The following is a 14349-nucleotide window of genomic DNA, read 5'->3' on the forward strand; positions in this document are numbered from 1 at the left end:
TTTTTAGGTTGTTTTTCACTTTGTCCTGTATCTTTATAACTGTTTCTATATATTGATTACTGTTTTTTATATTTTTTTTACTGTCTTAGAACGGAGTAAATAACCCTAGTTAGACAATCAAAGAAACTTTGCATAAATTATAATTTTGTGTATGTAATATAATGATAATAAATAATAATAATAACACATATTATATCGTGGACCTGACTTGTAAAACTCATCCCCAAATTTTTGCTTAGGGGGGAGTAAAAACAGTTTGTATCGATATGTTTTTTTAAATAATGCAAACTGTACAAATATACAAGCTTAACATTCTCATATTTTTTAAAGCCCTAATATGGAATGGACTTGTGAGTTTTACAAATTAGAGTGACGATATACCAATGGGTACTAAATAAAACATTAAAGTGCGGAGTTTCCCAATATTACGATATAGCATATTATTATATAGTAAGTAAAGGTACCTTTTGTAATTACGTCCATTCATTAAAAAGTAATTAATGAAATCAGGTAGTAAGTAATTCTTTTAACCAGCCACACTTAATACCACTAGACAAAAATGCGAACGGCAGGTACTTATTCAAAAGGCTAAATAAGTATTGTAAATTAAGTCCATGGGTTTTTACAGTATTTTATAGTTGTGTATTATGGAATTCCGATAAAATTTATAACATTCCTTTATCTTCTTTACTTATTTCTACTCAACTACCATTTTATAAACAAACTTTGAAATTTTCGTTGATTTTATGAGGCGTAGACCATAACTTTATTACTAGTCTTTAAACGGATTTGTATGGTGAACTACCGTTCTTCCTTCCAATTTTTGCATACTTACGTAGTATTTAAAAAGGTAGCGTACGATTTGTTACTTTATAACTCTATTTTTTATATTTTTTCTTTTCTTTTTAGAAAAGGTGTGCACAAGTTACAAATACAAAATACACTATTACATAAACACAAAAAAATCCCACAAAGATATGGCCTGTGTGTGTGTGCATCCATTATATTTTGAATTTCAATAAAGGCTACTGGAAGAATATGATGGATATGAAAATACAAAAAAAAATGTTTTAATATTAGGAAACGATTTTTTAATACCATAATATGTTAAAAATCAACACTATTTATTAATTAGTTAGCCATAATTTAAGCATACGTCTCACTGCGGTATTAATTTCACTATACTTAATATTGTTTGGCAGTATGTTACATATTTTTTGTACATAGCTGTATTGTAGTGTCCTTTTGCAATATTTATTGCAATATCTAGGTTCAGCTAGCCCTTCCATGCTATTAAACCTGGTGTAATAAATTTGTGTTTATACTTGCAGTGCGACGCATTTGCATTAAACAACCAGAAAAATCATGAAGGAGTTCAAACCCCATCATCATAAAATCCCATCATTCACCCCAAGGAAAGTCCAGTCTTACTGCTTTTTTGAAATTTGATTTTGTCCTTAAGAGCTGAATACGCTGTTCCAAAATATTAAATGCTCTTGGTGCGAAACACGGGAGGTGCGTCTGATCAAAAGTCATACGAGTTTTAAGTATTTTATAATTTGTATTCTAGAAGTATCAAGTTTGAACATTTTGCTGAGATTTCTCCTTGCTTCTTCTTCTCTGGTCTCAATCCTGGGATTGGCTGCCAGTATTTACTTTTATTCTTCTCCTCCATTCCTCCCTGTCTTGTGCGGCTCTTTTAAAGTCAACATATGATGAGCAGCGCACGTCCTCTAATAGGTCCTCAAGGTACTCTCGGCGCGGGCGTCCCTTAGAATTTGTCCCCTCGGTCATCCCCTCCATTATGACATGCAGGAGGCCTTCTTGACGTGTTACATGGCCGATCCATCTCGCTCGCCTTTCGGACAAGGTCCTGAGCAGGTGCCTTCTACCTTCGATTCTTTGGAGAACCTCCTCATTTGTAATGTGGTCTCTCCAGGAAATTCCTAGTAGTCTTCTATAGGACTACATCTCAAAAGCCTCTAGTTTTCGTTTATCTCTTTCGGATAGGCACCGTGTCTCGCAGCCATACATCAAGATACTCCATACATAGGTATTGATTAGGCGTATTCTTAGTTTAAGGTCTATATTATTTGATTCTATTATTTTTTACCTTTTATTAAATGCAAGTCTAGCTTGATGTATACGGCTGTCGACCTCGCTCTTAGACCGACCGTCCGACGTTATTTTGCTCCCGAGGTAGAGAAAGTCCTTGCTGATGGACCCGAAATATGTTAATGCTACTTTTTATATAAAATGAAAAACTTATTTTTTTCATCCATTAATTTATCTTAAACATATCTGTATCTTATGGTAAGGTTGAATTGGTATCCAAAATAAACTTTTATTTATCATTTTTTATATGACGGCACGATGTCCAGAGAAACTATTAAAAGTTGCAGTGAAACTAAATTAGAATTAAATGTATTCATTATTTTCCTTGTCGGGAATCGAACCCAGAACCTCGTTCATGGTATTTAAATAGCATTACAACACGAGATAGACTGTTAACATGCTTTAAAACTATGTAATTTTGTTTGTAATGAAGAGTTGTGTACATTTGTTCAAAAAACATTTCCGGAAGAAGATGCGCGCGTCAGGACTTCAAACTCTATTTGTGTAAAGGCTTAAGGAGGTACTAAGTAAACAGAAAATGTCATCCTGTAACAACTACAGCCTTAGGCTCATGTTATTATAGGTTTATTCAAGTATTATTTTTCAGTTATTCAGCACGCGTTGACTAACGCCATCAACTAAAGTGTTGTTTAAGAATAAGCGTGCAAAAGTACTAACTGGAATTATTTTACTGCTAAATTCAACAATAAAAGCGCTTCAATGACAATTTTTTTTGTGTGGCATATATATAATTACTATTTATTTATTTAATACGTTTGTGTCCATTACAAAAATACATTCAAATATGTCTTATGTATACCTTCACGAAAAAAGGAAAACAATTTTGATGTAAACATAAAATGATCATATAAAAATATCCAGTAATTAGAGTGAAAGGAAGGTATTCTCTCTGAACTTTCTTTCAGTAACGTTAAGGTGACGATATCTGAAGAGACACGGTCGAGTAAAGATATTGCTCTTTCTACTGGCATTACCATTGGCGACTGGTTCTGCAAGCAGGAAGATAAAACAGATTGAGCTGCCTATGTCTAAGTTAGTCATTAGGAACACGCAGAAAAATACTCTTCATTATATCTAAGTTGATCGTAATACCACGGATCAATAAAAAAATACGTAAGAAAATACGCTATGTTACTCTCTAAAAATTCTCAAAAAGTAAATCTAGTGCAGATAAGTCTGCCCCATTGTGTAGTAATTGGTGCGTTCGCCTGCCTTTGTTGAGCTCCTGGGTTCGATTCCTGGCGGAGTTGATGTGAAATATTGTATTCATTGGTTCTACACTGCTATATTTCATTGTTCCTGAACGGCACCCCAAGCGTAAGACTGATCACCTTATCTTCCATGTAACAAAGATTATCAAGGTGCGTTGAGATTGAAGTACTAATGCAGTAACGCAGTGCCACATGCACCACGATATTTCTATAAATATTTCGTGGAGGTGAAAAAAAGTAGATTCAGATTCGAAGCACGCAGCTATATACCAGCGAGCTGTGATGTAAATTCGACCTATAAAGTGTTAGAGATATGAAAGATTGTGTAACAATCAATGTAGATCCTTACATAAGAGTTCACGATATTACAGCCGAGTGGGATGTGTGCTTCTGCTAAGCTTCTTCACGGGGACGGACTGCCGCGACATCGCCTTTAGAAATATTAAAAAAAAAAACAAATAAAGCCTCTAAAATATTCGGGCGCCCTCTAAAATACCTATGAGACCAGTTGTTCCAATGCATGAAGTTGCTAAATATAAGACAACTCTACCTAAAAGAAGCACTGACACCTTTCTAGTTGAACAATAAGGAGAGACCACAGCAAAATGTTCACACGAGGTTTTGTCAGAGCACGAATTATGTTATATCCAAAACCCGTACCACTTTTGCTCAGAGACGTCTCTCCTCTATCGCACCGAGAGTGTTCAATATTTTGGTAGAGCATATTAAACTCTCAATTGCAAAATATATTTTCAAGAAAGGTATTACGGATTTGATTTTCCTTAGTGGGAGGGATATGCGTAGGAAACTCTTTAATGATTTTTCAAATACTTCCGATTGCGTTTGTAATCGCGGTCCAGAAAACACTAAACTTTTGCATTTTTACATTTATTACAAATGCTATCTTTATCGGTACATATCGAGACGATATACAGTAAAATCGATATTTACATACGAAAATTAGTATATTTTCATAAAATTCAAAGTATTATTGTCGGTTACCTGTAGTGAGATGGTTCAGCGTTTTTTTTTGTTTGTTAAAAGACTATTAAACTAAGCCAAAATTTTTTTATTTTATTTTTATATATCGTGTTATCAGCGGTAAGATTTTTAAAGTTTTTTATTTCTGAAATTCCTCCGCGTGTGACGTCAGAGGTTATCTTCCGCTTATTCTCGGTCAGTTTTGCCGATTGGTCCGTCGACGGTAAGTAAACCGGAAATCTTTCACAGCTCTCTTATTATTGGTTGATTAATATAAACTAGTGACGTAGTTCAAAGTAGTTTGTTTTTGTTGAAATATGTTTTATTCCTGTTTTCGTCCATTTTAAAGAAACTTTGCCGTACAATTTAATGTTCTCATTTTTACCGCGAGCAAGAAAACATTGAAAGTATCAAATTTCCTGTAGGGCTAAAGTTCCTCATTGTAAATGTTTAGAAAAAAAATCACGTGGTTACAGTGATCTCACATTTAGTCGTACTTTAATTTCTTTCGAAAAAATTGTATTTTAATTAATTAATTAATTAATTAATTTATTTTTATTTATTTTTACTTTTACATTGTTTGTATTATTTTTTTATACAGAATGATGTTCCATCACTGAGGTGTCCCGTGCCGAGGGAAACATTTTACAAAATGTGAAACATGCCATAAATGAATTATTTAACAAAGTTAACATAATAATAAAAAAACGTAATTAATCTAATTAACCTAATTATCATTAACATAATATATGATATAAACTAAAATAATCACAAAAAAACACAAGCAATTTATATAGACCAATAGACCAAATTTCATAAACAGTACACACATTTTACCTATTTGGCTTGATCCACTCATCGTTCCGTGTGCAATCCACCTTCACTATCCATTTCTTAATAGCAATTTTATATTGTGGGTACTTACTAATTGTCCTTACGGATAATGGAATTAGATTGTACACTTTAACCGAGTAGTAGGCCAATTGAAAGATATGGACTCTGCAAATATAAATGTTCTTGAATTAGCATTTAAAATTCAATACGCAGTTTGGCATACACTTAAAATACTAAATATAAAACTGGCCGCTCGTTAAAAAGATACATGTTTCTTTCGGATAAGGTAAATAAGTAAAATTGTGAAATGTTCGAATCGGACTTATGGTGCATAGTGGAACGGTAAATACCCCATACCTCCTTTTACATAATAAATTATGGCGCAGCGCACTCTTGCATCCACTTCAAAGGAAATATCTTTCACAATGACAGTTGTCATAACCCATATTCCATAGAAAAACGGTACAAAAACCATGCACCTTCTGTTAAGTAAAGGGGTAAACACGTTTGAGTGGCATTTAGGTACAATGCAGGCAGTTTTTTTTATTTGAACGAGAAAAATGCCCAAGTTGATCGAACAAATAAATATTTTTAGAAGATTAAATGTGTTTGAAAGTGTAATGCATTTGAGTCCCGTTTCAGTTTGATCGATCGATGTACAAATTTGAAAATAATAAAGACGTGAAATTGAGTATAAATTGAACAAAGTTATACAGAATGCGGCCAAACGGGATTGGATTAACTAATTGTTAATGAGGAAGGCTTTTTTAACCTAACCCGGAACCATTCGTATGCAAGGAAAAAATCATATCTTTTACACCACGGGGAGCTATATATTGTGCATAAAATATGTCATTTTTTTGGTCTGCTTAAAAAAAACTTTTTTTGAATTTGCTTTTCAAACTAATAATTTAAGTAAGTAAAAAAAAACAAATTTATATATTTATATATACTGAAATTATGTGTGTAAAACAGAAAGTTTAAAATTAATAAACATGCGTACGAGCACAGATCACCGAAAGGCACTAACACATTATTAATTTATTTATTAATATACACGAAACGCAGTGTTTTTGACGTGTAGAAATACATATTTAATAGAATATAAACAAATTAATATAATGTGAGAAAGAAAAAAAAACAAATTATGTTACATAACATATATGATACGTTCTGTAACGTAACAGTTTCATATAAAGAACATGCTTATATATTTATTATTTTTAAAAAATGTAAAAAAATTAAAGAATGTGCGCATATAAAATTTCAAACATAAAAGGTTTTTTTCATTCTTAGTTAGGTTTATTATTTATTTAAATATTTTTACATTTTTTAAATTAGAAACTTATATTATATATATTAAACAGAAAGCATATTATAAATATAGAATATTATATATTGAATAACACAGCAGTTTCGTAAAAAGAACATGCTTAAAAATATATTATAAAAGTAATTACTAATAAAAACAATGTGTGCACATAAAATTTTAAATTTTAAAAAGTTTTTTTTTATTGAAAAAGTAAAGAATATATATTTTTTTTATAAATTAACAAATAAATATATTATTATATGCAAAGAGCTTTAAAATTCTTTAATATCTCAAAAAAAATAAAATAATAGGAATACATTGTAATAAAAAATTACGATACACAATAAAATAGTACCCATACGAAAGTAAATAAAGAAAGCTTTATAATTTAACAAATTTAAATTATCGTTCACCATATTTAAAATGATTGAATAGAGTTGATTTATGTTTATTAGATTTATTTTGTACATAAATGATATGACTTTAACATTGTCTGATTGCCAAGTTCGACTTTTTGCAGATGATACCTTAATTTATGTAGCTGATAACGAATATGATTCAGCAATAAGGAAAATAAATGCAGAATTAAAAACAATCTCCAAATGGCTTAAAGCAAATAAGCTAAAACTAAATGTAGAAAAACAAAATGTATGATAATGGGTAAGAAACACTGTTTTAACAGTGATCACAGTGTTGAATTAGATGGAGAAGTTCTTGAGAATGTTGAAAGCATAAAATATCTAGGAGTTTGGATTGACTCTAAATTATCTTTTTCAAAAAATGCAGACTATACGAGTAAGAAAATCGCAAAGAAGGTATCCCTGTTAGGAAGGATAAGGAATAAATTAGATATTAAAACCTCTCTGCTGATATTTAAAAGTATTATCGTTCCCCACATTGATTATTGCTCCAGTATTTTATATTTAAGTAATGAAGGAGATCTAAAGAGACTCTAAGTAATACAAAACAAAGCGATGAGGATAGTATTAAGATGTGGGAGACGAACAAATGTTAAGAAAATGATTCAACTTCTAGATATTATGACAATTGATCAAAGAATCAAATTCAATGTTGCCAATGAAATAAACAAAATTATTAAAGGAATAGTTCCGAGATATTTTCAAAATAAACTAAAAAATAATGAGTTCTTTCATAACTATGCAACAAGAGGATCTAAAAATATAAGACTGGAAAAGAAATCAAAAGCAATGTCCCAGAACTGCCTTATGTACAAGGGAATAAAACTATTTGAAGAAATGCCAGAAAGCATAAAAAATGAAATTAATGTAAATATATTTAAAATTAAATGTAAAAAGTATATATGTGAAAAATATTAGGTAGTATATAGTGTAAATAGTGAATATAATTAATGAAAATGTACATATGAAACAGTTAATATTATAAATTAGGATACTAAGTGTATATTAGTGATAAATAATGTTAGAATAAGTATAGTTGTAAATATTGTGTTGTAAATATATATTAGACTATGTTACATAGAACTAAATAAATAAATAAAGTAAACTTTATGTTAAAAAAATCAGCGATATCAGAATAGTTATGGCCGAGTACATGGCGTCGATTCGGAATAGGATTATAATATGAGTATACTGTTCGCGAATTGTTGCAACTAAACGGAAAATGTTAAAACTAAATAAAGGATGTCAACCATTCGACTGCACTGCAATAAAAAAATAAGTGAAAAATAATTACTAAAATAGTTAGTTGATTGACGTGGGGAATTAAATCCGGAACCCTTACATGAAAGTAGAACCCTTTAATCACTGTGTAGTCAAATATTTTTACTTTATGTATTTTTTGTCGATAAAGGTAATATACCCGTGGATGGTTGTTTTTTGCATAACAAGACACCATAGTGCGTTCAAATAATATATTGGGCTGTCGACATTGATCGAATGTTTTTTTGCACAGAAAAAGCCTACTACTGTTCTCATAATTCATTTTTAACGCCTTAATGTAATTGATAACATCTTGCCAAAGCCACACACCGTCTATTTTCTCTCTAGCATAAGAAACTGCATTTTTTATTGTTTTTAAGGTGTGATAGTTCTTTTTTATTTAAGGTGATGATTTTACAAAAAAAAACTTAATGATTGGCAGCCAAAACATTTTAAAAAACAATTGAGGATCGTTTTTCAAAATACGATATTCGCCCGATACTCGAGCGATAGCGTTTTTGGGTTTTAAAAAAAATAATAAAGCCGGTATTGAGAAGTATCGATTACCTGAAAAAAAACTCACCAAAATACAATACACGCTAAAAACCGTCTTAAAAAATCTTAAAAGTCAAACACGATAAAATTCCGTGTTTTCAAAAAACGATATTTTATCTTGTATATTAATTCTTAATTTCAATAATTTGTATTGGGTGCTAATGAAATTTAAAAGAAAATAATTAACTCATCATTAGATTACCTTCAGGTTAAGTAAAACGCGCTGACCATTACACCACGAGGCCGACACAAAAAACTAGGGTGAGAAAAATTGTGTTTCGTGCGAATGTCGTGTTTTGAAAAAACAGTCCTCAATTTGAACTTTTTCCGATAATCATCATGTCCCTGTGGTGTAAAGGGCACTGTATTAGTTATACGATAATCTGTTATACGAAGGTAGAGTGATCAGTCTTTCGCTTCGGGTGCTAGTCCAGCGACAATAAACTATCTTTAAAATCAATATTTTATGTCCACCTTACTAGTAATCGAACCCGCGAAATGATGGTAGGCAAATGCGCTAACCACTACACTACGAGACGGACTTATCTCCACTTGATAACCTTTTTCAGGATTTTTACCTGAGAGTAGTCATCGAGTCAAAAACGCTCGTCCGGGATTCTGGTAAACACATTTGTATTCTAAACCCGCCCGGACCGGAGTTTTTCCGATAGCTACCAACTTAAAAAAAAAAAAGAATAACGTTACAAAATATTTTCACCTACATAAGTAGATAGAACTATGTACGCCTTTCTGATTTTGCGTTTTTTAGCCAATAAATTTACCTACCTGTAATACAAACATTTTAATAATTTCCTTTTCACACCTAATAGTGCACAGGGCACTGCATTGGTACACCAATCGCAGCGTATCTAGTTAATTTTGTTACAGGAAGGTAAGGTGATCAGTCTTACGTTTCAGGTACCAGTCTAGGGACTATGAAATATTCTAGTGAAAAAACACCCTTTCAAATAATATTTCATATCAACCATGTCGGGAATCGAAACCGAGACCTCTTGCATGGTTGGCAAATGTGCTGACCATTACACCACATAAATTATTTATTAAAAAAACCTTTTCAAAGACATTGTTTAAAGATTCATAAAACAAACAAATCATCACGATGTTTCGCATTAGGTGTTGGCAGAGAGGATAGAAAGCCATATTACTCTTTATTTACATGCAGACCTCGCTACCTCTACATATATGTCTTCTCATGCACGCACGCCGATTATTCCGACTTTCGACATGTCCTTATTGTCCATCTTTAAGTATTTGTTGAATTTGGTGGTGCCATGTCTTTTTCAACATTTGCATCCTAAATCATTTTAGCCGTTCTTTCGATTCGATCAATTCATTCAGATTAATAAATTAATGTCTTAAGAAAACTTTTTTTCTTTTTAGTGTAATATTTTTTCTGTTTTTCATGTGTATATACATGCATCTAATACTCTTAATAATTGAATGAATAAATCAAAAATCTGTTTTACAACAACAAAAGCGCAACAATTATACGCAAGCAGCATGGAATAAAAAAAAGGGTCACGTATAATAATTCATACAGGCAATTATTCGGACTGCCTAGGTCAGTGATCGCCACACGGTAGCTCGCGTAGGATATTAAATTATCCTAGTAAATTTTATCATTGAACTCCGAAAATAAATAAAAAATGTACTAAATTTCAACGAAACGCTTAAAAGGTTGCCGCTGTAATACATTTTTTTTGACAAAACAATTTGTGCGTACAGACGAAGTAAAATACTGAAGCGGTCAGCGATGTATTACAATTGATGCGAACTGCGTCATACCCTTTGTCTCTCTTTCGCTCATTTGTATCACCGCTTAGGTGAGAATTATGGAGTGAACCAAAAAGGGATAGCACCGTACGTCCTTATTGTTTCGCAATGTTTGTTATGAAATTTTTCAAGAAGACCTATACAGTCATACAAAATAAGTATTAAAAGCAACATTTTTTTAACATAAAAAGACCAATTAAGTTTTCATAAATTAAAAAGATATAAACATTAAATGTGACAAAAAAAATTAAAATAAATAAGAATTTCAAGTGAGAAAAGAATAATTGTTGACATTTGCGTTTTCCATGGAGGTAATAAATTTAAATAAATAAAAATATCGAATGTACACTCCGAGCCATCCACGCACACACATGAACGCACATATAAAAAATGGAACCATATAAAAATATGGAATTTATAGAATTTCAATGTGATTTGTCGCTTAAGAGTGTTGCCTCAACCCTAGAATCTGTATGGCTTTTCGTCCAAAAAGAAAAGTATCCCATTTTAGTTAGAAATGCGCTTAAAATGAAGGCATTGTTTTGTTCTACCTACTTATGTGAACTAACGTCTTCCACTATGAAGGTTGTTAATAGTAAATATAGAAACAGATTCACAGATTTACATCTCAATAATTGCATTCGGACGGGAGTGACAAGGTACTCACCGAGAATTAAAAAAATCGTGGAGAAAAGTGAATACCATTCTTTTCACTAATTATTTTTTCACACCTATTTAAAATTACTATTTTTTTTATAAATAAGTATTTAAAGTACGCGTTTTATTGTTAATCTGATGTTCTAATTTATTTCAACTAATATAAAAATATTATGTATGGTACGATAAGGGCCGATGATAAAAAAACTATAAAGGAGGGAATTTGTGTAGGTAGCTTACCAGACAAGTTCAATTTCTGAAAGTAGCTCACATCCTCATTGAGTTTGGCGACCACTGCTAGGTACTGCAGTGCCTCCGAAATGTTTACAGCTGGACAGGTGAACACCTTTGCTGCCTTACTTCGCCAAAGCGCCTGGAGCCTATGGGCATGCCTGAAAAGCTCTAATAACGCGCTTCTCCAAGCCACTGCAGGGTGGATACATTCACCGTTGTTCGAGCGATGGCGGGATATGCTTAAACCACCATAAGTGCTTCACAAAAAAAAAAAGTTTTATATTTATATGGTAGAATTGGCTCTGCACTATGTAGTCATTTTCTAAATTAAAAAAAAAAAAAAAAACATTTAATTTGTGTTATCATCAATTAACTATTAATTTTGTACTATAACGAAATATATTTTTTCATATTTATTCACCGTTTCTATTAAATTTTATAATATTGAATCTAGTTTCCACAAAACTAATAATGTGGTTGCCATAGTATTTACATTTATAATTCTATAGCGTTTGCACTTATTTTTAAAATAACTTTTGAATTTTTCTTTTTATTCGCAATACATCAATCTTTTTGTTTTTTTACAGACTTCAAAAAATAAATATTATGTTACTGTTTATTTAAAAATATTTCTACCTATATTAGTAGTAATTTTATTTTTGTAAATACCCCTTGGGCGTATACGCGTAATAAAATATAAAAAATCATTGTTTCGAACTCAATAAAAACAAACTCATTCCAACGTTTGCTTCTTACATTTCAATTTATATTGTTCCACGCTTGAAAAAGCACTGATAATAATGATAATAAAAAAAGCCAAATTATCTTTAATAATATTTATTAACATATTGAAACTAAACTAGAAAGCACAACATTAAAAGTAATTATTTAGTAACTTTGACTACGTGGGGGAGGTCATATTTACCCCTTACACATTTTATCTTCACTCCAGGGGTATCTCGCAGTCTGAAAAAATAAATAAATCAATTTATAAAAATATAAGAGAATAATGTTTTCAATTCGGAATTTCATCCAATTTTTCGGTTTTGGTAAAGATTTCTACTCCTGCGAGATTTGCATAGATTTATATACTGAGGTGATTTTAAACGAAAATATGAAACTAATTATTCATAGATGGCGCTTTATATTATTTTATTTAAAAATACCATTTTTACGTTTATTTTAAATAAAAAAATTACGAAACTTGGTTTGCGGAGACTTTACACAAATTTGATTGTAACAAATACCATGACAATATAATTTAGGTCCATTTTACAAAATGGTGTACAAACCAAAAAATAACTTATATATATTATTTACAAAAATGTTAAAAGCGCTATCTATGAATAATTAGTATCATATTTACGTTTAGAATCACCCTAAGCATGTTGTTCAGATGTTTATTAAATATGTGTTTATGAAATAACTTTTCACTATAATTTTTGCTATTGTTCAATAATGTGTATGCTTCCACTTTACAATATATTGTATCCCAACTCAACACAGGGCTCTTGCCTTATAGAGTCAAGGAAACATTATTATATTTATGTAATATACATATGTTCCTTTTCTTGATTTTATTTAAAAGTCCAAAATATTTCTCCTCATCATTTTTTTTTATCAGTATGTATTTATATGTATATTTATACTAGTTACCTTAGTAGTAGTTTTGAATAATAAAACATGTAATTTTTATTTTTATTTGAATCTTTTAGTGTTATTAAAAATTGTTTTAAAAAAAAATAATAATATATGTTGCTTCTTACTTTTTTTCTTTTACAGGTTCAAAATATTTCTATGACCAAATATGTTATTTATTAGGTATTTTTATAACTGGTAATATAATTTTTATACTGTGTATCTTTTTTTGACTCCTTGATTTGTAAATAACTGTTTAGTAATAATTTGTTTTAAATACTGTATTTTACTAATAATTCCACTTACATGTATGTATTTTATTGTATATGCAACTAATATGTAAAAGGCAAAAAGTGCAGTTTATTTCAATAAAAAAATATATATATATCTATATATGTATTTATATGTAAAACGAATATACTTGATTTTAAGCCTTAATACATACATAATAAAATAAATAATATAAGCATAAATAATATATATAAGCATAAATAATATAAATAGCACCCCAAATTTTATGTTAAGGAATAAAATATGGGGAAAAAAATATTTGTTCTCCTGCACAATCAACTATTAGTGACTTGTGCAGTCAGAGTTACAATAATTAGCGACCCGCTAATAAGACACCTTTTCGCTCTATTGCATAGAACAAAAGCGTAGCAAATTTTTGGATTGGATTTTGGTTTAACAACAAACGGGTAACGGACGGATTCGTCGCTGCGCTTGCAATTCTCGACTTGTGTTGTTTTACTGTAAACTGTAGCTAACTTCGTGATTGATAATCATAAAATGATGTTTATCCGTCTATAAGCGGGTCGCGAATTATTACTCAGAGCTTATACCTCTTTAATATTCCGGATTCATTGTGCGACAGGTTTTTTTTTTCTTCCAAAACACATAAGTATAAAGGTGCATAAAAATACGAAATAAAGTATTAAATGAGAATAAGTAAAAGCGAAGCGGCGTAGTATAGCAAAATATTTGTGCAAGGATCCATCGGATTCTTTATGGGCCATTGCCTGTTCTTAGGAACCTATACGTTGCGGTAAATAATAAAATTGTATTTACATTTTTGTGAAGACACAAATGCAAATTGAACATATTTGAGTGGCTTTCATACCTTCCGCATCGTACAAGGACGATATTGTGCTCCTGAAGATTATGACCTATGCCAGGAACGTAGGCGACCATTTCTTTTCCATTCGACAATCTTACTAGGACACACTTCCTGTTCGCTGAATTAGGTTTCTTCGGTTTTTTTATTAGGGTTTTGAGAATAACTCCCTTGAAAAAAAAACAGAAATACACATAATATTTC

General features: G+C 30.8%; 1 protein-coding gene across 1 annotated transcript in view; it reads right to left on the reverse strand.

Moving 5' to 3' along the window:
- Positions 1 to 12217: 12217 nt before the first annotated feature.
- tko (30S ribosomal protein S12 technical knockout) overlaps positions 12218 to 14349 on the reverse strand; it is a 56852-nt gene continuing 54720 nt past the window's right edge. The window contains exons 4-5 of the mRNA XM_088230536.1: positions 14152 to 14315; positions 12218 to 12359 (exon numbers count right to left, since the gene is read on the reverse strand). Of these exons, the coding sequence (XP_088086662.1) occupies positions 12278 to 12359; positions 14152 to 14315 (246 nt within the window). The 3' untranslated portion in view covers positions 12218 to 12277. The remainder of the gene's footprint in view (positions 12360 to 14151; positions 14316 to 14349) is intronic.

This window comes from Micrasema longulum, unplaced genomic scaffold (assembly GCF_059751315.1).
Source record: "Micrasema longulum isolate JH-2025_06_02 unplaced genomic scaffold, ASM5975131v1 h1tg000779l, whole genome shotgun sequence".
Lineage (NCBI taxonomy): Eukaryota > Metazoa > Arthropoda > Insecta > Trichoptera > Brachycentridae > Micrasema > Micrasema longulum.